This window comes from Xenopus tropicalis, chromosome 3 (genome assembly GCF_000004195.4).
Source record: "Xenopus tropicalis strain Nigerian chromosome 3, UCB_Xtro_10.0, whole genome shotgun sequence".
NCBI lineage: Eukaryota > Metazoa > Chordata > Amphibia > Anura > Pipidae > Xenopus > Xenopus tropicalis.
Genome location: NC_030679.2, coordinates 50,169,904 through 50,192,509, shown reverse-complemented (window position 1 = coordinate 50,192,509; position 22,606 = coordinate 50,169,904). Strand labels below are relative to the sequence as shown.

General features: G+C 38.4%; 1 protein-coding gene across 3 annotated transcripts in view; it reads left to right on the top strand.

The window, feature by feature from the left end:
• The window catches only part of slc41a2 (solute carrier family 41 member 2), a 46,606-nt gene extending 24,495 nt beyond the window's left edge, over positions 1-22,111 (top strand). For all 3 annotated transcript variants that reach the window (XM_031897567.1, NM_001348526.1, XM_031897568.1), the window contains 4 exon segments: positions 3,804-3,883; positions 11,517-11,648; positions 13,079-13,227; positions 19,678-22,111. In XM_031897567.1, coding sequence (XP_031753427.1) covers positions 3,804-3,883; positions 11,517-11,648; positions 13,079-13,227; positions 19,678-19,863 — 547 coding nt within the window. In that variant the 3' untranslated portion in view covers positions 19,864-22,111.
• Positions 22,112-22,606: the final 495 nt, after the last annotated feature.

Genomic DNA, 22,606 nt, shown 5'->3' with positions numbered 1-22,606 from the left:
AGTTGGACAGCACTGCCCTAGTTGATCAGCCAGCATAGGGTTTTTTTTTTTCTAACAATATAGAACTGGAATCAAATCTCCATATGTTTTACTTAATGTTAGAAAAACTGTGTAAAGTGTGTTTTAATGCCTTTTGTTTTGATGCTTTATGCATAAAGAAAACTATACCCCCAGAACGAATATTTAACCAACATATTAGATTTTGTTAAGTGACCTATTAAAGAAGCTTGCCAAATTGGAATATATATATATATATATATATATATATATATATATATATATATATATATATATATATATATATATATATATATATATATGTTGCAAGAAGACAGGCACTCACGTATAAGTAGGTCCAAGGGAGCCTGGGTGCAGTCCCAAAATAATAGATGGAGTAGCTGTAGAGAGTCCGCACTCACAGGTCTTACAGAAAATGTATAGGTGTTTATTCAAATCAACATCTAACGTTTCGGCTGCATCCACAGCCTTTCTCAAAGACAGTCTTTGAGAAAGGCTGTGGATGCAGCCGAAACGTTAGATGTTGATTTGAATAAACACCTCTACATTTTCTGTAAGACCTGTGAGTGCGGACTCATATATATCAGTAAATATTGCCCTTTTACATCCTTTCCCATGATCCACCATTTGTGATGGACTGTGTGCTCCCTCAGAGATCACATGACCAGAAATAATACTGCTCTAACTGTAACAGGAAGTAGTGTGAAAAAAAAGTCAGAACTCTGTCCATTAATTGGCTGATGGGGCCTAGCATGTATGTGTGCCTATGATCCTATGATCCCAGGAGGGATTCCTAAAATGGCAATTTTCTATTTAGCATTACCCAATAGCACATACTACTAAATCTAATTTAGATGAAGCAGGGTTTTACATATGAGCTTGTTTATGCATTATATTTATATAGAGACCTACATTGTTTGAGGGTATAGTTTTCCTTTAAAGTGTGTTTTATATTTCATTTCTTCTTATTACTGTTAATTTGGTATTAGAACAATAACTGCAATTGATACTGTTTTTCTTTGCAGTAAGAAGACAGCAATATTTTTAGTTCAGGTCTGTTGTTGTCTTCTCCCAAAGGCAGTTGCAGTGATCTGTACTGCAGGAAAGCAGCATGCATATTTGTTGATCACATAAAGGGAATCTAAACCCCCCCAAAAAACATTGCAGTTTAGCCTGTGGTGCTGGCCAACAATGATGTTTGAAATAGGCACTTTACTAAAGCAAGCAGGAGTTTGTCTCTCTATTTAGGGTTGGAATAAAATTAGGTGTATGCTCTCAGGGAAGTAATGTATTCCCTAAAGCTGTAAAATGTCATGGCATCTTGAGTGAATGTGGTGGCCAGTACCAGAACATCTTTGCTCTGTTTAAGCTTTAGCTCCCCACCCACTATTTATTGACTGAATAATGATGTACTCTTACGGAGCAGGAATATTGCCATCTTCAGTAGACATTTTAACTATTACATATGTCCCACAATGTAATCTTTTTTTAATAAAGCAAACCTGTTTTCACCCTTAATATTTGTATTAAAATAAAAAGTAGAATAAAAGTTTATTGCTAAATCACATTGCAGGGCTCGCACACACCACATGGTTCATATACAGTGGCTTGCAAAAGTATTCGGCCCCCTTGAACTTTTCCACATTTTGTCACATTACAGCCACAAACAGGAATAAATTTTATTGGAATTCCACGTGAAAGACCAATACAAAGTGGTGTACACGTGAGAAGTGGAACGAAAATCATACATGATTCCAAACATTTTTTACAAATAAATAACTGCAAAGTGGGGTGTGCGTAATTATTCAGCCCCCTTTGGTCTGAGTGCAGTCAGTTGCCCATAGACATTGCCTGATGAGTGCTAATGACTAAATAGAGTGCACCTGTGTGTGTAATCTAATGTCAGTACAAATACAGCTGCTCTGTGACGGCCTCAGAGGTTGTCTAAGAGAATATTGGGAGCGACAACACCTTGAAGTCCAAAGAACACACCAGACAGGTCAGGGATAAAGTTATTGAGAAATTTAAAGCAGGCTTAGGCTACAAAAAGATTTCCAAAGCCTTGAACATCCCACGGAGCACTGTTCAAGCGATCATTCAGAAATGGAAGGAGTATGGCACAACTGTAAACCTACCAAGACAAGGCCGTCCACCTAAACTCACAGGCCGAACAAGGAGAGCGCTGATCAGAAATGCAGCCAAGAGGCCCATGGTGACTCTGGGGGAGCTGCAGAGATCTACAGCTCAGGTGGGGGAATCTGTCCATAGGACAACTATTAGTCGTGCACTGCACAAAGTTGGCCTTTATGGAAGAGTGGCAAGAAGAAAGCCATTGTTAACAGAAAACCATAAGAATTCCCGTTTGCAGTTTGCCACAAGCCATGTGGGGGACACAGCAAACATGTGGAAGAAGGTGCTCTGGTCAGATGAAACCAAAATGGAACTTTTTGGCCAAAATGCAAAACGCTATGTGTGGCGGAAAACTAACACTGCACATCACTCTGAACACACCATCCCCACTGCCAAATATGGTGGTGGCAGCATCATGCTCTGGGGCTGCTTCTCTTCAGCAGGGACAGGGAAGCTGGTCAGAGTTGATGGGAAGTTGGATGGAGCCAAATACAGGGCAATCTTGGAAGAAAACCTCTTTGAGTCTGCAAAAGACTTGAGACTGGGGCGTAGGTTCACCTTCCAGCAGGACAACGACCCTAAACATAAAGCCAGGGCAACAATGGAATGGTTTAAAACAAAACATATCCATGTGTTAGAATGTCCCAGTCAAAGTCCAGATCTAAATCCAATCGAGAATCTGTGGCAAGATCTGAAAACTGCTGTTCACAAACGCTGTCCATCTAATCTGACTGAGTTGGAGCTGTTTTGCAAAGAAGAATGGGCAAGGATTTCAGTCTTTAGATGTGCAAAGCTGGTAGAGACATACCCTTAAAGACTGGCAGCTGTAATTGCAGCAAAAGGTGGTTCTACTAAGTATTGACTCAGGGGGCTGAATAATTACGCACACCCCACTTTGCAGTTATTTATTTGTAAAAACTGTTTAGAATCATGTATGATTTTCGTTCCACTTCTCACATGTACACCACTTTGTATTCGTCTTTCACGTGGAATTCCAATAAAATTTATTCATGTTTGTGGCTGTAATGTGACAAAATGTGGAAAAGTTCAAGGGGGCCGAATACTTTTGCAAGCCACTGTAGATGGGTCTTCTGTCAGTCATTCAATATCATACAATTAGTTTGTTACCAGCTTAGCAATATGTTTGGGAAAAAGTTTTCCTCTGGATACATTATACATTGCATTTCATTCATTTTTGTCTTTTTGCGCATCATCATCTGCTCAGAATTATGTGAGCTATGGGTTTCAGTTGCATTGCTCTTTCTCTGTACTCACTCACTCACTCTCTTTCTCTGTACTCACTCTTTATTAGCTTTTGTTAATAGCATACACTACCCAGATTATCAGCTTTGATTAAAAATAGTATAGTTGCCACTGCAAGACACCCCTTTGAACTTATTCTTTTCAGTACCTATTTTATATTTTAGTATGGTATTCCTAGCTAATTAAGCAAAAAGCCCAAAGAAAAGTGAGTTTGTAGGAGGCAGACTACAAAGGAAGTTTAAACCTTGATGCATTACTGTGACAAAGCTGTGGAAATCCCTGAAGAACTAGCATTCATTTGAACTTGTAGAATTGTATATCAGGTCTTTAAATAAATCATTAGATACCTGTGGCACACTGCTCAATTAAACGCCTTTTGTGTTTTTTTCCAGCATTGGTGGCCTTATACTAGACACTACCGTATCTGATCCAAATCTTGTTGGGATTGTTGTCTATACTCCAGTAATAAATGGTAAGGATGCAAAAATACTTTTATTAAGCCTATTGCCACTTTGATTGCTAGCATGCTGTGTAAAGGTCAAAGTAGTATGAGTAATATAGAAACATGCAGAAGTATTCATTTGCTCACCTTAGCCTCTATTATTAATGACATGCCTACCCTGATACAGATATAGTTGTTTGCTTTTCAGCTCATTCAGTATGTATTCTTACATTTATACAAATGTTTCGCTTTAAACAGAATGTAACAATAAGTTTATTAACATTTAATCAGCCCCAGAGCACTCTTGATTACTCTGTTTACAGCCTGTAGTCCCAGAGAATGTAAATATCGTATACAGAAAGGAATCTGTGACACTTGTTGTTACATCCTTTCCTTCCAATTACTCTGAGATCCACATATGCATGTAAAGTTACTCTCTTTTATCTTCTATGTGGGCCTTACATAACTGGAAGTTAAAGAAATTTACATCCTGCTGTGATTTTAATAAAAGTTAAACTTTTTCATTGGGTGTAGTCTTTCCTTTTAGTGTGCATCTAAATCGTATATCTTAAAGGGCTACTATGCTTTTAGATTTACCTATTCAAATAAATATAGTTTAAAACCCCATCGGAAGCCTCTCAAATTTGCTGCAGAGGGCAAGACTTCAAAATGGCAGTCGGACCAGTCCCTGGATCAACTTGTTCTAAGAACTATCTCCCATAACCCTGTATTCCTAGTAATATATCACCAAGTCACTGTAAAAAATAATTTCCAAATATTTAAACAGAACCTCCTTTGTTCTAAACGGAGTGGGTGCCCTCGTGTCAATTGTAAGGACCTATTGCTAAATAAAACATTAGAGAGGTTATTATATGATCCCCTTATATATTATATAAGGAAAGACTAATAAAGAGTTAATCTCAAGCTGCAGGCATATACCTTCAGTTCTCTCAGTAGTGCCCTTAGGTCTCCCCATATTTCTCTTGTTCAGATGATCAGAAGCCTCTTAGAAAAAAAAAACCCACTGAGCTCTGTAAAGTTCTCCTAATGCCTCATGCCTCGCTCCTGCACCAAGACCGGTGTACATGCTTAGTTTGTAAGATTATGAGGAAGCTTCCTGCTGATTGGCTCAGATCACACATTCCTAAGGGGGGGAGGGAGTTCTTAGCATTCTTGAGGGAGGGGGAAGCAGGAGAGAGGAGAGAGCTGCGTGTCTCTGATTTGTTGTCTCTCTGTTTTCTTCTGCCAAAGAAAGACAACAAACAAATCCTGTTTCTTTGACAGAGAACTCAGTGCACTGTTTTTTGTGAGTGCTTATGGCTGTATTTACATAGACCTTTATGATAAAGCTTACTTAGTTTTTACCTTTCCTTCTCCTTTAAGAGCCTCCAGTGTAAACAAACCTACCTTGGCCAGTCTTTCTTCATAACTAAGACTTTCCATACCCCTTACCAACTTAGTTGTCCTTCTCTGGACCCTCTCTGATTCAATAATGTCCCGTTTGAGACCAAAACTGAACAGCATATTCTAGATGGGGCCTTACCAGTGCTCTGTAAAGTGGAAGAATAACCCCCTCATCATGGGAATCTATGCCCCTTCTAATACAGCTCAAAACCTTGTTTGCCCTTGCAGCTGCTGCCTGGCATTGCTTGCTACAGCCAAGTTTATTATCTATATGGACTTTGCCACTTACCCGCCCAGATTGCAGTTTGTCAAGATCCTGCTGCAAGGATGCCACATCTTGTATGGCATTAATTGGGCTGCAGAGTTTTGTGTCATCTGCAAACACTGATACTTTACTTATAATACCCTTCCCTAAGTCATTTATGAACAAGTTAACAAAAGTGGACCCAGTACAGAACCCTGAGGGACCCCACTGAGAACCTTACTCCAAGTAGAGAATGTACCATTAACAACCTCCGTTATGTTAATTCTTTCTTGTGAAGTTTTTAATAAAAACACATAAAAACCCTCTGTACCTGATCCTGTAGCCAGTTTCCTATCCATGTTCAAAGGACTTCAGTAAGACCAATAGTAGGGAACGGTATCAAGTGCTTGGCAAAATCCAAATAGATCACATCAACTCCACCTCCACTGTCCAGCTTCTTACTAACCTCGTCATAAAAAGCATTTCAATTTGTCTGACATGACCTGTCCTTCATAAAGGAAGTAGAAGTGGGGAAGAAGATGTGTTTGATCATGTCATGGTGGGACAGATCTTGATTGCTGCTTAGGTTAGGAAGCGAGATTTCTGGTTCCCAGAAACCATTGTAATTGACTTCTCTCCTGAACGAGATGCATTTAAAACATTACCCAATATGAAGATCTGTCCTCCAGTGAAGAGCTCTCTAGATTCAGAGAGGTTTCTGACGCAGAGCAATGATTGCTTTGAGTCTACGAGTATATTTTTTTTATGCTTAGAAGAAGTTTCAGGGCTCACTAAAATTATCTAAAGGCATCTTAAATCATAAAGCTGTTGTTCCTGCCAATGTGGCCGTTAAACAGAAGATAAAGTCACAGTAGTGAAATCTTGAAACTGCCTTTTTATAAGACGTGTTTTAGCCTCTTCCGATTTCATTCAGTTAAGTTTAAGAGCTGACCAATGTCCTTCAGTAGCCTAATATCTTTTGTAGTTTGGCAGGAAGGCAGAACTATGCAGCAGAACTTCTGAGTGAGCATGATTTTATATCTATTCCTGCATATGCTTTCCTGGAGCAGCAGAAAAAAATGATATACCAGGCATGACCAGGAGGTGGCAGCAAAGTATAATCAAAATCTGTACTTGCATTTACTGAGTATATTTTAAACATGGCAAGAGAACCTGGCACAGAATTACAGTGGTTTCTTTGTATAAACCTATATCAGAGGTAACACAGCTGGCAACTTTTACTACACAATTTATAATTATTCCAGTAGAGGGCAGCTCTTGCTTTTTTATATAATTCATACTTGGTGTAAAAAGTAGTCATAAATCCTCCAAAACAATTCCAGCTGTAATGGGCAGCACTCCTTGAAATATGTGTTAAAATGATGTTTATTTTGCCAGCAACAACTGAAACTGCATAGCAACTCTGAGAAGTTGGACATGTACAGTGAAACAAGTGCGCAGTGTTTCAAGACTGAGAAGGAACTAAGACAGATACTGCAGTTGCATTTCTGATAAATCTGCTCTGTTTATTGATTTATTAGGGCGCACATAAAATTCACTTATCTTAAGGAATTTATTTTCTAGAACACAGCCTTTTGCGTCATTGGGTGCCGTTTCTTTGTCTACCGGCAAATGGATATGAAAAGATGTGCAATACAGCTGTGCAGTAGCACAAGGGAAGAACAAATGGGATAGCTAAAAACAGGACCTGTAGGGCAATAATAACTTGGAACCAAGCAGTGGGAAAGTTAAAAAACCTTTTAGCCATACCTGAGGTTTCATGACCAAAATCATGAGTCATATATTGCATTACAATCTCCTGGTTGTATATTGTGACCTGAAAAGCAGCACAGCAGAGCATGAATGAGCACATTCCTTGTCCCAGACACATCTGCTTTATGATATAAGTCTGTGCCTTGCTGCAGTTATACACATTCTGGCAATTTCATGCAAATGAAGACAGCTTCACTTATCCACTGGCATGTCTAAGCTCATTGCGACTGCTTCGACCCATTTAATAAAGTGATTCATGTGAAATCTTGTTATTCAGGCAAGGTCAAACTGACCGCATCGGTAGTGAAGACAGAGTTTAAATTTCTCTCTGCATCTGTGTGTATCTGCTTTGTTGTTCTGTTTGTTATTCTACGGGGCCCAAATAACCCACTAACATCCTCTCAAAGTTAAATATCGGGCAGGGTGGAATGTCTTCAGTGAATCCCTGCCGTGTACAGCCTACCAGAGGCACAGGGTGATAAAGTGATTTTCCCACGATCGCAAACAATTGACACAAGAATCCTGGATCAGAACCATGTGAGAGCCAGTGAGCCCCTGATTCTTACTCTGCTCATTATTCTCAGTGATCCCTCTCTCTGGAGATGCTATGTGGATGGCTAGGCTGAAACATGGAGCTCATGGCATTTCGTTATCATTATTACAGTGTGCAGTGAACATTTCTGTCACTTCTTCACTGACCATAACCTCTTTGTGTACCGGATATTCAATATAAATATTCCATGCTATAATATTTTATGTCCTTTGGCACTGGAAAATGAGCATAAGTATTTCATTTTGAGTTTTATTAGGTTATATGTCTGCAGTTTTCTGTTTGGCCAAATTTGAAAATAAATGGTGTTCACTGTACTTTGTTTTAAGTAGCTGGTTAAAAACCACATTTGCATGTGTTACCGGTAAATAGCAATGAAAACCGCAAAGCCCTCAACAATGAGAGGGTTGTTTGCCTGCTACTGGCCTATTACCTGTGAAAGCTCAAATGCAGAATATAGATTTAGCCTCAGACTCCTCACAGACTGGGGGCCACTCTAGCAGTTAATTTATTCATAAAATACTTGTACTTTGTAAATATAAATTATTATTATTTTTTAAAGGTTTTATTCTACAATGTTTTATAAAATATCAAGTGTTATTATTGTTACTGATTGGTGCCATATAGACATCTATGTGGATGACCAAGCTGAGCAGTGCCATTTCAGGGCAATGCTTTATTTAAAAGTCTTATTTGCAGCGCAGAGTAGCTTTTGGCACACTTCTTCTGTGGCCCAAATAATTATCAGTTGCTGGAAGAGTGATACAGGCATTCAACTGCAGAAAACTTCTACTACTCCTTCCCAAAAAATCCAACCTAAAAAAATGTATATGCACTTTTAAAGATTATAGCATATGCCTGTTGTATTCTGATTGAACTATGTTTTTTTTTTGTTTTGTTTTTTTATTATATAAAGGTACCAAAATAAATCCCTTTGGATGCTTGGAATATGAATGTCTGTCCCATGCCTAACTTTACCATTCAGTTGGGCTTATGTAGAAAAGGACTGTAAACACTGTCAGAACTTCCAATATAAATATTATTGAAAGCCTGTAAGTGCTTCAGTTTCAGTCTGAATATACCGACTGGCCAGGGGGCAGGCCTAAGAGGGGGTGGTCTATGGGTGGAGCCACATCATCAAGGTGGAGTAGGTATGACATTAAGGGCTGGAGTCTTGCCCTTGAGAATTGAATTGTGAGGGGATTTGATGAATTCATGGATGCAAAGAGTTGAGAATGTGGCAGGGTGGGCTGAGGGCAATCTGAGGTGGGCCTGTGGCAAAAGAACTAGCTATTACAAATTTTCCAGGAATGTACTTTACCCGTAAGTTTGTAACCGGCCCCAGCCAATTTTACCTGCTGGGCTGGCCAGGTGTCCAACCCTCTATGGTAAGCATAGGGACTTTAAGTCCTATCATTAATCTCTTTTCAGTGGAACAAAATGAGGGAGGAGCTGCATTACATGTTCAAAAAGTTGGATGGGCTTGACTGGTCAACTGGACCAAACTTGTATGGGATGATCAGATATTCCAGACTTTTTTAAAATAAACCCACTTTATTTTGTCTAGAAATAATCTGGATCATTGCAAGTGATCAGTCACATCTATGTGCAAATATATATGCTATATATATATATATATATATATATATATGTGTGTGTGTGTATATATAATACATATATAGCAGTGCTGTCCAACTGGCGACCCCCCTCTGTGTGGCCCCCCACCTGTCTGGCTGCTTTGATGTCTTACTCTTGTGTAAGCTTTGAATGGTATCAGGCTTTACTGCGGTCTTTGGCAGGCTGCCAACCTATAGGCTAGCCACTATCTAGTCTCAGTACTAACATATGACCTATATGGAAAGGGACAAAGAGCTTAATATGAAAACAACTTAGAAAAATGTAGCTTTTAGTATCAAAAAGAGGGCATATGCATTCTTCTGTACATCTATAAAAATCTGCCTTGCTTTGTGGATTAAAGAAAAGATGAGTCAAATGTCTTTTGAAATCCACTTGCATAAAATAACCAGTGGCCTTTCATATTAATGCACAGAAGATATAAACTGTAATGAGCAGCCAAACAGTTGAACGCTAATTTAGAACGACCAGAATGAAATAGAATAATATGTTGCTATGTTTTCAAAGCCAAAATGGGGAAAAAGTTCTTAGGCATAGTGAAAACCAAGAGTGTGCAAATTATCATAGCAATGTCACATTGTATTTATACTGCCAAACTAAGTGGAGTTTTGTGCACTTGAGCAATGATCAGTTTGTTATTGGCATCATTTGGAATCTTGTAGCTCTTACACAAAAGGGGATGCAACTTCCCTTTGCCAGCATTGTACCTTGATTTCCTGGGTAAAAAGGTTGATGTATACCTTTTGTTAGGGTTTATTTTAAAGAAAATCTAAAGCTTAACTAAAGGAGTAGAGCAGGAATGTTGTACATTATGGTTTAGGTTCTGTACCAGCCCAAGGCACCACAGCCCTTTGGCAGGGAAGATCTGTGCCCCCAAAGATGCCCCAGTAGCTCCCCATCTTCTTTTCTGCTGATTCCCTGCACATGCCCTGTGCTGCTGTCACTTACTGAGCTGAGGGACCGACTCATAATATACTATATATATAGAATATAAGTGTCACAATATCAATAATACAGAATATTAGTACATGACATCTCTGAACCCAGTGCAGTTAGCATCAGAATTGAATAATCAGCCTTGATAATTTGAGAAGACCCCTAAGCTTAGCTTTTCAGAGCTCACTAAGCATGTGAGTGTCACTGACATTCCTAACAACATCCAAGATGGGGAGCTCCTGTGACCACTTTAAAGGCCTTGATCATTATTATTATAGAGGTACCAAGCATTTAGGCTGGTGCAATAAATTAAATTTTTTAGGCCAGATTTTGGTCGGGTAGGTCTATCAGGGGTGCCCATACACAGACAGGCTGCCAAACCGGTCTGAAGGACCTGAATTGGCAGCTGAAATCTGCCCATGTATAGCCACCTTAAAGGAGACATATCCTATAAAAATTATGAATGTATCAGTGAATTATACTCCTCTAGATATAGAAGGATTGTGCTTAAAAAAGTTGTGTTTTTGACTGATTTATTGAGAAATTCCACAAAAACCCCACTAGTCCCGCCCATCTGTTCCACTTCCTGCTGGCTGAATTCTCTGGATGAGCTGGGGAGCCGGTGGCCCTCCGTACACTGCACTGTAGGATAGGAACCAATCAGCAGCTAGGCTGACCTGATAGGGAACTGAAGCCTGTCTTTGCTTGTGTGAGTGCAGGGCTGTGATTGGCTATCCCCCTCCTACTGTGCTTCTGGCAGGGACCGTTAGGACACGCCCACTCTCCATTTCACACTGGACAGAGAAGTGATACGATCTATAGGGAGCTGCAATAAAGGGGCCATTTTTACAGAGAGGATTCATTCATAATTGCCTACAAAATTAGCGTTTTTCCCATTTATCCAATATGTCTCCTTTAACTATAATGTATGGATGCTGATGATAGTGGCTCCCTAAAGCAACATTAACTGTAGCACATGCTGGTATTCATTATTATATGTCTACACTTTTTTGACATTATGATATTATTATTTAGTTCTAAAGAAAACTTATTGAAAGGAATTAGCCAGCCATTTATATTTACGTTATCTTACTTATTCTTTTTGTTGTCTTCTTCTCCAGGTATTGGTGGTAATTTGGTGGCCATTCAGGCAAGCAGAATATCGACATATTTGCATTTACATAGCATCCCTGGGGAGCTACCAGAAGACGCCAAGGGTTGCTACCACCCTTGCAGGACCTTCTGTGGAACAGGTTCAATATAATTTATATATAGATATATATATATATATATTTTTTTTTTTTTATCATAGACTCATTCTGTAAATGACTTTCACAGATCCCTTTTTAATTAGGATATCTGATATTGTCTGTGAGAATACTCGTCTTGGTGCTTAAGTTCCAAGAATAATTTTTAAAAAGTTTTAAACAGATGATAAAATCCCCTGGCTTCATCTCTCTGCTGCATTTTCAGCTTCTGTGAGGATCTGTGTTTCTATAGCAACCACATATAGATTCCGTTTTAGTGTGCACTGAATAAAATGGTGATGATGCATCATTCTAAGGACACAGAAAAAGTTGGTGAAAATAACTTGTGTGTCAAAAACACGTGTTTTACAAAAATCTGCTAATTTGGTTATCTGGTTTGTTCGCAGCATTTAGCTAGAGCCTTAGTAGCCTTCATCGCTGTAGCCCTTGCATAGACCTGCCCAGTTCTATCTTTAATATTATTTGTTCCTTGCCAGAGCCAAACAAAGTCATATAAGCTGGGGAAATTTACTAAAAACATGCCCGTTGATTGAGTCTTAGCAGCCCTGGTTGGTTATTTATTTATTTTTACTTTCAATATGCATTGGGGATGCACCAAATCCCAGACAAGTTTAGTATTCAGCCTAATTTGAGCTTTTCTTGGGAAGGATTCTGCCAAATCCAACTGCCTACTGATCTGAATCTAAACCCTTAAGATTACGTTCCCTTAAGATCACATGATAAAGAAATTAGGAAACAATTTTCCTCCTTCCTTCCCTTAATTTGCATGTGGAAATTAGGTATGACTGTGAGCCAGTGCTACCCCATTACAGACATATGGACATATGTTTTTTGATATCAGTGCACTGCCCAGCAGTTCACTTTTATGGGAAAAGTACTATCTGTGTAAATAGAATTGCACATTGCTCCATCTCTATTTTAATGTTGTCCATGGAAATCCAGATTATTCAATTATTAGTGATACACCAAACCCAGTTTTTCGGGTTCAGCCGAACTCCTGAATCCATTGTAAGGGATTTGGCCATATACCGAATCTGAATTTGGATTTGGAAGGGTTAGATGAAAAATTTTCCACTTCCGTGTTGATGCAGACATTTAACCCTTCCAAATCCTAATTAGCATATGCTAATTCAGAGTAGGTTCGGCCAGGACCGTGGATTCGGCCGAATCCAAACCCTGCCAAAAAAGGCTGAATACAAAACCAAATCCTGAATTCGGTGCATCCCTATCAATTATAGATTCTCATTAAGTTTCAGAGAAGCAAGAAGCATGTTTCCATATATTTGTGTATATATATCAAATTTTATGAATATTGTTGCGCTTATGTATAATTCTTTGTTTCCAATATGCCAGAAGTGGGTTAAAGAAATATTCTTAAAAACAATCAGGTCTCTAACATGTGTTTTGCTTTGCAGGAGTTAACAATAAATCGGCTCAAGTTCTACTGTCACTAGTGATCCCGGGTCATTTAATTTTCCTGTATACCATCTATTTAATGAAGAGTGGTCACACATCCCTGACACCCATCTTTATAGCTGTTTATTTAGTAGCAGCTTTGCTACAGGTAAAGGAAATTTTGCCACAGTTTATGGTCATTACAAGTCACTGTAACCAGTTCTCTTCTTTCAGCAGCAAAATTGGTTTTGTTTGTGGTTGCTTGCCATTTAATTACTTCAAACCATGTTCTACAATATTGCTAATTGGTATAATTAATGGCAGCATTTACAACTTTTTTTTTTTTGTTTGATTGGTCACATATTCATTCCACTTCTGTGAAGCATATAAGTAGCAGATGACTGACAATGAGTGTGCAGTAGATTCCTAGACAGCTGGGTCTCTCATATTCCAGCCTGTGGGGAGCATGATTCATTACTTCTCTAACTTGGTTAAAATTAAAAAAAAAAAAAAAATGCATTCATTATACTGTAATTCTGAATAGTAGATCACACTCATATTTGAAAGCAGTATCTGCCAGATTTCTAGTAAACTGGTAGCTATTATCTTAGAAAAGGCAAAGGAAGCAAGGATGCGTAGCGCATGTTAACTCTTGCCTGCAGCTGGCCAACCCTTTATATGCATGTATACCATGTCCAGCATATAATTCCTGTTTTTAATTCAAAATAAGGGTTAGGGTGAAAGTGCCAAGGAAAAGCTTTTATGCAGAAGCGCCTGCTGTGAAATGTGTTTTGTGGCACGTGGTCCTCCAACGAAATGTTCAGCTATTATGCAATTTTTGTCATCCACACAGATGACCCAATAGCAATAGCAAGTCACAAGGAGATACTTCCCGCTCGCTGACTGTGATTTATTAGGATTGCAGAATATGTTTAAAATGTTGCCAGTGGTGCCATACATGTCCAAATAGTTGAAATTGACAAGTTTATGAAAGTATGGCCCTTATAAGGGTTGTTGATTCACCAATTAGTACCTTTAAGTTCTGGTTTGTTATTTAGGCATTTCTATCAAGGTGAATTGAAATTAGAAAAATACAGGTCACTAAACAGGCAAAGTTATGTATTTTCTGTCCAAGTGCTTTACAGCAGGATTTGGACGAATCCAAAAGCCTGGGCGAACCAAATCTAAATGACTTTTGGTCACATAAAGAAGGAAATCTCTAACACATGCTGCTCATGTAGTTTAATTAACCCTTCCATGCCCCTTTTCCTTATTTGGATTAGGCTTTGGATTCAGCCATATCCTTCATGAAAAATTCAGGATTCAGCTGAATCCCAAACCAAAGGATTTTGTGTATCCCTAGCTGATTGAGCTAGTGCTCTGAGTAAAGAAATGCACTTTTGTTAAAACGTAGTAGTAGCCATAAGGCTCTGAAGTTACATGGTTCATATAACAGCTTTATACATAACCTTTCTAATGTATAAAATGTTCAATGAGCATTTTCAACCTGATCTTATGGGTCCTGTTAACTTCCCTTTACTGAATGTAGTTAGTGAGGCAGTGAAAACACAAACTTTGACACAGGAATCAAAGGAAGGACTATAACAGTCTGGCTAATTTAATGGTGAGTATACTGCTAAAAGACCAGTTTTATAATCTCTGCACAGAGCAAGGTTTCAGTCCTTTGCACCCAGTAGAAACTATAAATGCACTTTTAGTAGCTAAAGATTTGCATTTACACACAGTTTTAAATGCAAGGTAACAAGCATGAAGAATGTTGCTAGTTCTGCCTGGCCTGGCCAAGCTTGAGTTTCAACTTGAGGTATTTCTTATGCAGTTATTCTGTGCCATATACTGTACTGTGCTCTGAGGTGAGAAAAGTCAGCTATTATCTATTGAGCAGAATAAAATACTAAAATGTGGAAATTTTCAAAATGCAACATAATTAAATGCAAATATACTGTCCAACATATTATTGCTTCTTTTCCTAAACATCTTAGCAGGACTGCTAACAATAGGTGGGAGTAGGAGAAACAATAGGTTACCTGAAAGCAGTTCTAATGTGTAGCGCTGGCTCTTTCTGAAATCTCAGACTCAGGGACAATGCACTGAGATGGCTGCCTACACACCAATATTACAGCTAAAAAAATACTTTTGTTGGTTTAAAGGAGAAGGAAAGTAATTTTGGCATTTTACTGCTAATAGATTTGCCACATTAGTGCCACCTAGAACAATATATTTATTCTGCAGAAACCATTAACATACCCGAGTAAACAGCTTTAGAGGCTTTCTCCTTTTGCTTAAGATAACAGCTACCATTTTAGGTAGCTTCCTTCCTGCAGTCTCTAGCCATTATAGCTGAGATCACACATTCCTAAGGGAGGGGGGAGCAGGAGAGAGGAGAGAACTGTGCAGACTCTGGCCCCAGGAATTAAGGCTGTTTCTGAGAGAGGAAGTCCGACACTGGGACATCATGTTTGCAAAAAACGAGACAAAAAACCCTGTGTTTCTTTTGATAGAGGACTCAGTGCAGCATTACTGTAAGTGCTTATGGTTGTATTTACTTAGACCTTTCTGATAAAGCTTACTTAGTTTTTACCTTTCCTTCTCCTTTAAGAATAAAATTTTAAATGGTAGAGGGAATTATTTGATATGTAAACAGTTTAATTTAGAAATAAAAAGTATACCATAAAAATCATGGCAGTATCCCTTTAGGGTTTCAGGCAGGTATTGTTCTCCTGGCATTAGCCAAACCCAGACTTTTCTGGCAGACTGCCAAGTGGTGAAATGCCACTTATCACTCCTGAAAAGCAACATTGCCCCCTAGGCTACTTGTACCCCCTTGCAGAGCCGCCCCCCCCCCCCAAATACCCACTTGCACTTGCACAGCCTTCACTTGCTCTCCACAGTTCCTCCTATTGCCAGAACTGGGGACTGGGCAGGCAGGAGATTCAAACAGCTGTCAAAAATATATGCTGCCCCCAGATCTTTGCCGCCCTATGCCTGAGCCTTTGTGGCCTGCAGAGATGGTCTATGTAGCAGTATAAATGCCAACGGTAACTCCCTAAAAATACCATTAGTGCTAATATTTCTTCTGCAGACAGTTTGGAACTTAGCAGTGGGTGTTGCAACTGATGTCATTTTAGGCAGAGTATCCATATACTTTTGGCTGTGTAGTGTATGTTTAAATACATTTTATAGATGTATTCTTTATCTTTGATTAATTTTCCCATAAATAATTTTTATTGCTTGGCCAAAACACATTAGCATATCTATTTATGGCTCCCATGGTCACTACTATGTTTTGTTTTGTTTTTTTAAATATAAAAGTAAAGGTATTTTACTTTTATACTATTTTCCAGTATACATTCAAACATGTAAATGAAGTTGAAATGAACTGGCCTTTGACTCTTGCTCAGCTTTCAGTAGCAATTTTTAATTTTCCATTGAAAATTGTGTTTTCTTTCTTTTAAAACCTGTTTTTGGGTAAAGGAACCCTTTAAGAAGTTTTAAAGCAAACAGAAAACCTATGCCCTTTCACTGAAATGATAAAGCTTTCAAATAAATTATATTTGGATTTTGACAGTTTTCTAAATGCATTTCTCTTTAAAAGGTACTTCTTAACAAGATTTATTATGTGGCTGCTGTACTCTCCTCAGATGCCCTCTATTACACTGTCCCCAGAACTGCTTAGCAAAGGGGCTGCTAGGTCAGCAGTCCACTGCCAAAGGATATCCTTTTATGTTGCTCTGATTTCCCATTAACCTGGTGCCAGTGGTTTCCAAGGACTGATGGATGTGTCTTTGCAGTGTGTGAGAAGAGGAGGCTAGCATGGGCTACTCTCCAGAAATAACAGCAATTGGAAATAGTGCTTAGGTGAGGTCAGGCAGAGGGATTGATAGTATAATGACTAGAGTCAAGGTATATTGATCCCAACTGGGTTAGATTGGTCTGGTACATAAAAAAAAAAGATCTATTTAATAAAAATAGACGTGTAAATGTTTTCTCGGTTGGTTAATACAGTTTCTATATTTTAAGCTTAGAAGAGGGGCGGAGGGGGTTCTAATTACACAAGAAATAGGTATGGACCTTACTAAAAATATCCCCTTATCCACTCGTCACTAACTGCATGGTGTTACTTATCCTTTAGTTTCATTGAAATGTACTTCTCCTCAGGTGTGTGCAGTGTGGAGGGGTGAAATATATGGCAGCTGTGCTTTTCTGCTTTGTACTTTCAGTTATTTCTGTGTGGTAGGAGGGCGTTGCATTGTAACGTAACTTACTTTTCAGAGAATTTAGTTTGATTATGTGTCAGGATTCCTTTTCTGTTAGAATTTTGGTTTTAAAAGGACAAAATGTAATTAAACTCTTTATGGCATGACTATTCCTTTTGAAGTGTCATTGTACTGATGAGTTATTGATTTTTGAAAACAGAGAAAAATAGTTTTTTATTGGTGAAGAAAAGAAGGATTTCCCCTTGTTGGGGCAAGACGACATATCCTGGTAGGGGCTCTGATTGTGACATAGCTGATTTTGACACAAGCTTTTATCACATGCTGCCACAGAGGTCACAGGGTGGGGGGACACAATTTTAGGACAACAGGTACCCTTTATGAATTTTTAAAGGACAAGGAAATGCCACCTAAATTGTTTTTGAAAAGTGCTCCTCACCTCCCAAATTGCATCAACCTCCCTCCCAGAGCAGGAGTGTGACGTGGCTGCCAACCCCACTGCTTTGCATTTTAAGCCCAGGTACAGGGCACTGGCTAGCCTTTGGGGAAAGGTTAGATGTCGTTAAGGAGGTGGATGGTCTGTGCCACTTTTTCAAACCAGAAATTAGCATATTTCCTAATCTTTTAAACTTAGATCATTCAATGAAAACTGTTCCAATCTGTCTGCCAGTGAAATAGAAATCTTCTTGCCTCTTCCGTGTACGGTGTCGCTCAATTATCTTGCAAGTTATGGAAAATAAATGGTTGAACATTTCACAGTCAGTGGATTCTACTGAATAACTTTGTTTGGCTTGAAAAATGTGTGTTTAATGAGATGAAACCAATGCCTTTTGGGTCCATAATATCAGAAATATGTCATATAAACCCCATTATACTTCACTGAATGAAGTGACCTCATACATCCCCACACTATACACACAGGGACATTTTATATTACGAGTTTATTATAAATTTAGAAATATAAGAAAAGAAAGCAATTGTATCCCATGATTTATTGTAAGCCTTTCCTGGTTATGGTCCATTCAGCTGCATACTTGGGTCACTTATTGCAGTGAATGACTTCTAAGTGTCACTTGCGGGAATCTGTAATCCGTTACTTTCCATCTATTGTTTAACTGCTTCCAGATAAGGGATCTTTTTGTAATTTAAATCGCCATACTTTGTCTACTAAATAATAACTTAAAGGAGAAGGGAAATTACTGGGGGGGAGGGTTGCCAAAATCTTAAGCAACCCCCAGTGATTGTAATCACTTACCTGTAACTACCAGCTGTCGCTGCATCAGCACGGGGTGTATGCAATGGTATCATCAAAAGGAGAAGGAAGGAAGAGGGTGGCTGGCCTGCAATAACCCCTGGCCAAAGGGGTTTCAGGTAATTGATTACAATCAACATTCGACACCCGGTGTTAAAATAGGAAGCCATTTTGATTGGCTCACTGTTAAGGTGGAAATACTCTCTAAGATCCGCTTGTTTGTTATTTATCAAAATAAAACAGCAGATATAGGTGCTGTCAATTTTGGGACTGCATCAACAAGCCGATGTGGTCCCTCATCCAATGGAAAAACCAAACCTGCCCAATTGTGAGATCTTGCCGATTTCAGGCCAGGTGTTGGTTGGGGAGGCCCATCATTGGTGCCCATACACGGGCAGATAAGCTGCAGAATCAGTCTAAAGGCCCGTGTATGGCCACCTTTAGACTGCCAAGTTATTATGTTGCTCAGTGCAGTAGGTGATTTTAAGAAAGTCATACGTTTTATTAGCACTGAAGAGCAATAACTGAAATTGCTGTAGCCACACGATACAAGAAGTGAGGGCCGCTTGAACAATTTTAGTCAAATCCTTCATAGCCACAGGAAACCTCTCTGGCATCTGCTCTTGACAAACGACTAATTCAGATAATGAATGTTTCATGCAGATCTAACAGAGTGGTAAATGTGAATATATATATATATTTATATTAAGGTAGAAGTCTAAATAAAAAAGCAAATATGTGTGAAATATCTACACTGATTTATAAAGTATTTCCATCTTTTTATATCGTTTATTTCTGTTACTAAATCATTTTTCATCTAAACGAGTCTCAGGTAATATACAGTAACTTATTATGCTGTGGGAGGGTGGATAAACTGAGAGCGTTATTTGGACTAGGCTGAATGAGGGCTTCTTCACAGAAAGTAAATTAATGAGCCTTTGACCCAAAGTATGCTATGCATGTTTGCTTCAGCTTGTCACCCTTCTGCATAAAGCAAGCTCTGTGTCCATATAATCCAGGATGTTTCCAGAGAGTCCATGTTTGCAATAGTGTGCGCTCTACTGAACGTTCCGATTGTCATGTATAAGTAGCCAAGTCTCACACACATTGCCGTTCTGTTTCATTGCCTCCGCAGGTATTTGCTCTGCTATGGATTGCAGACTGGATGGTACATCACATCTGGAGGAAAGGAAAAGATCCCGACAGTTTCTCCATTCCTTACCTTACAGCACTGGGGGATCTGCTGGGCACAGCATTGCTTGCTGTCAGTTTCCATATCCTTTGGCTTATTGGGGACAGAGATGGAGATGTTGGAGACTGATGAATGTAGTGCCAAACTGACGACCTCCTTCCTGACAGTGACCAAATCTGCCAGAGCCAAACATAATCACATAAGAATGAGTGAAGCTCATCTACTTAGCACAAACAAACATAAGGATCCATGGCTAAATGTTCTTTTTAAAAGGGAAGATTGAAATGCACAAATTCCACACTTGCTTGTACAGCTTATTAAATATTGGATAGGACACAATGAATTTAGCTGATTGTCTTTAAAACTATAATTAATATTCACCTTACATTAAAGAAAAAAAAAAGTATATTTCTGGCTAAAATATTACAATAAGGGTAAATATTATCATGGGGACAAATGGAGGTAATTAAATTTTCACTTAATTTAATGTTAACTTATGTTAGACATTTGTATGTTTCATTTTTTCCATGAGCGGTTCATTCCTATTTGCATTGTTTGCACGATGCTGCATTTTATGGTGAGTTATAGCAGCACCTATGTGAATTGGAAAGCAGTTGGTTTCACTTTGAAGTTGTAAGTGCTGCAAAAGTATATTATTTAACTAAGATCTCTTTGCCCTAAAGCCCTCTAAACGAACAAACCAGCATGCCCAATACAGTCAACCAAATAGGCAGGCTATCAGTCTTTGCTGGCCAGCTTAACTTAATACCTGGCCAATATAAGACACTGCAAACTGGCTAGCAGTATACGTGTAAATCTGGTGTAAAGTCACCATAACCAGTTTGATTCTTTGGGGCACTTGCAGAGTATCTGACAGATTGGACCACAGGTGAACACTATGCTTTTCCTTCAAATTTTTGTAAAATAGGTGACTTGCCAATAAAGTGTTCTTAGGTTCTGCTCATTATGTACTATATATTTTTTTTTTTTTACTGTGACGTAATAAAGGGGTAGTTCAACATAAAATTCAGTTTTAGTATAACATAGTAATGTTCTGAGACCATTTGCAAAAGGTATTTTGTTCAGAAGGTCGCCAGTTTGGAATCTTAGTCATTATATAGTTGTTAGGATACAATTTATACTAGTGACCAAGTAGAAGTTTGAATGACTCACTGGAAAATGAACATAGAAAGTAACAGTAATAAAATGGTAACCTTACAAGGCACAACAGTTTTTTGACTGCAGTGATCAGTTACCCCTATAACTAGATAGCACTTAAAGTTGCAAAGATTCAAAACTGGAAGGCAAATAATTAAAAACCAAAACAAAAGATATAAACCAATTAAAGAAACTGCTAAGAATAACCCTTTTATAACATACTATCAGTTACACCAATGGTGAACTACCCCTTTAAGCAAGATTGCGCTATAAATGAAAGCTGTCCTATTGTTTCTCTGCCTTTTTTTGGAAGGAAGTTTTGTTCCTTACTGAGTCTCCTATTGCGCAAAATGTAAGACCATTATTGCTATGAGACATGTGGTGGACATATAGCAGCCAAGGGTTAAATCCTGTATGTTCTTTTGATGTTGTTTCACAGCATAATCAGTTGTGAAGGTATGATCATGAATGTGTGTCTGATACGGTACGGTACAATCCATAGAAATATTCCTTTTATTTCTATATAGGCAGTTTTCAGTTTAGTGTTCCCAAAAGTGTGACACCAGTATTAAAGCTACAGGCAGTCAGGCAGTTTTATATCACCCTGCCTGTTTTGGTTTCTATCATGCTTGTCTGTTGTTGTACCTCAGGCTTGGGTCAGTGGGAATGAATAACAAACTCAGGCACCTGTATTCATAGTGGTAGGTAAGTTTCTCTTTTCTGTGCATATATAGGGGTCTGTGTTCCTCATTACAAGGGCCAATTGGGATGATAATATGCACAGACCTAGCTCTAGGCTTCAGGTGGATATTTAGAACAGTGTTGCTCAGATTGTGTGGTCTGCCTGCCAATTTGGTGAGACTGAAATGGCTTCATTGAACCTTTATACTTGGCTCCAGCTGTGTCTACATCTATACAGAGCCTATTTAAAGTGTTCAGTTGATCTGCATATGACTGTTTCTATGTTGTGTTTCTATGTTGTTTTTAATAAATGGGGTTATTCTCAGTGTTGACTGTGCTAATCATAAGTGCCCTTGATAGAAAAAACAAGTGAGATGGCCTAATCTAGAAAACACAATATAACAAGGGGCCTAAAACATGCCCTTTAAAATGTAGCTTTACACTTTTACAAAAGGCCAAAACACAATGTTAGAGCCATAATGGACCAAGCAAAGCACTGAAGTCTGTTTTGAACTGCCAATAAAGATAATAACATTCATTACTGGTCTACTGCATGCGTCTTCTTTTTTTTGTTTTTTCTTTTGCCCTTTTCAGTGCTGAATGTGAGTCGATAAAAGTCTTTGTACATGGTCAGTGTAGATGAACAGAACGCACATTTATAAATGGTAAGTTAACTTTTTTTTAAAAAGTTGTATGTTTGCATCACTAATATATACATATTTTGTAGCAAGCATTGTTATTAGTATGATAAGTAATCCTACTGGGCCAAAAGAACATCACAGCAGTGAATGGTTTCATGATCTCTGAACACTAACACACAAATCAATAAGCTACTGAGTCATAACTGCACATTGTCCTGCTAATGAATTCTCAATGAGAGATAAAACATTTGTAATATCTCTTCACATTGGATCATGAATGTGATCCCTGTATTTATATATTTATGTGTTTATTTCATTAAAATAAGAATCTTGAAGATTTTGGTGTATTAAAAAAAATTGTTTCTGCTATTAATTTTCAATAAGATTTAAAC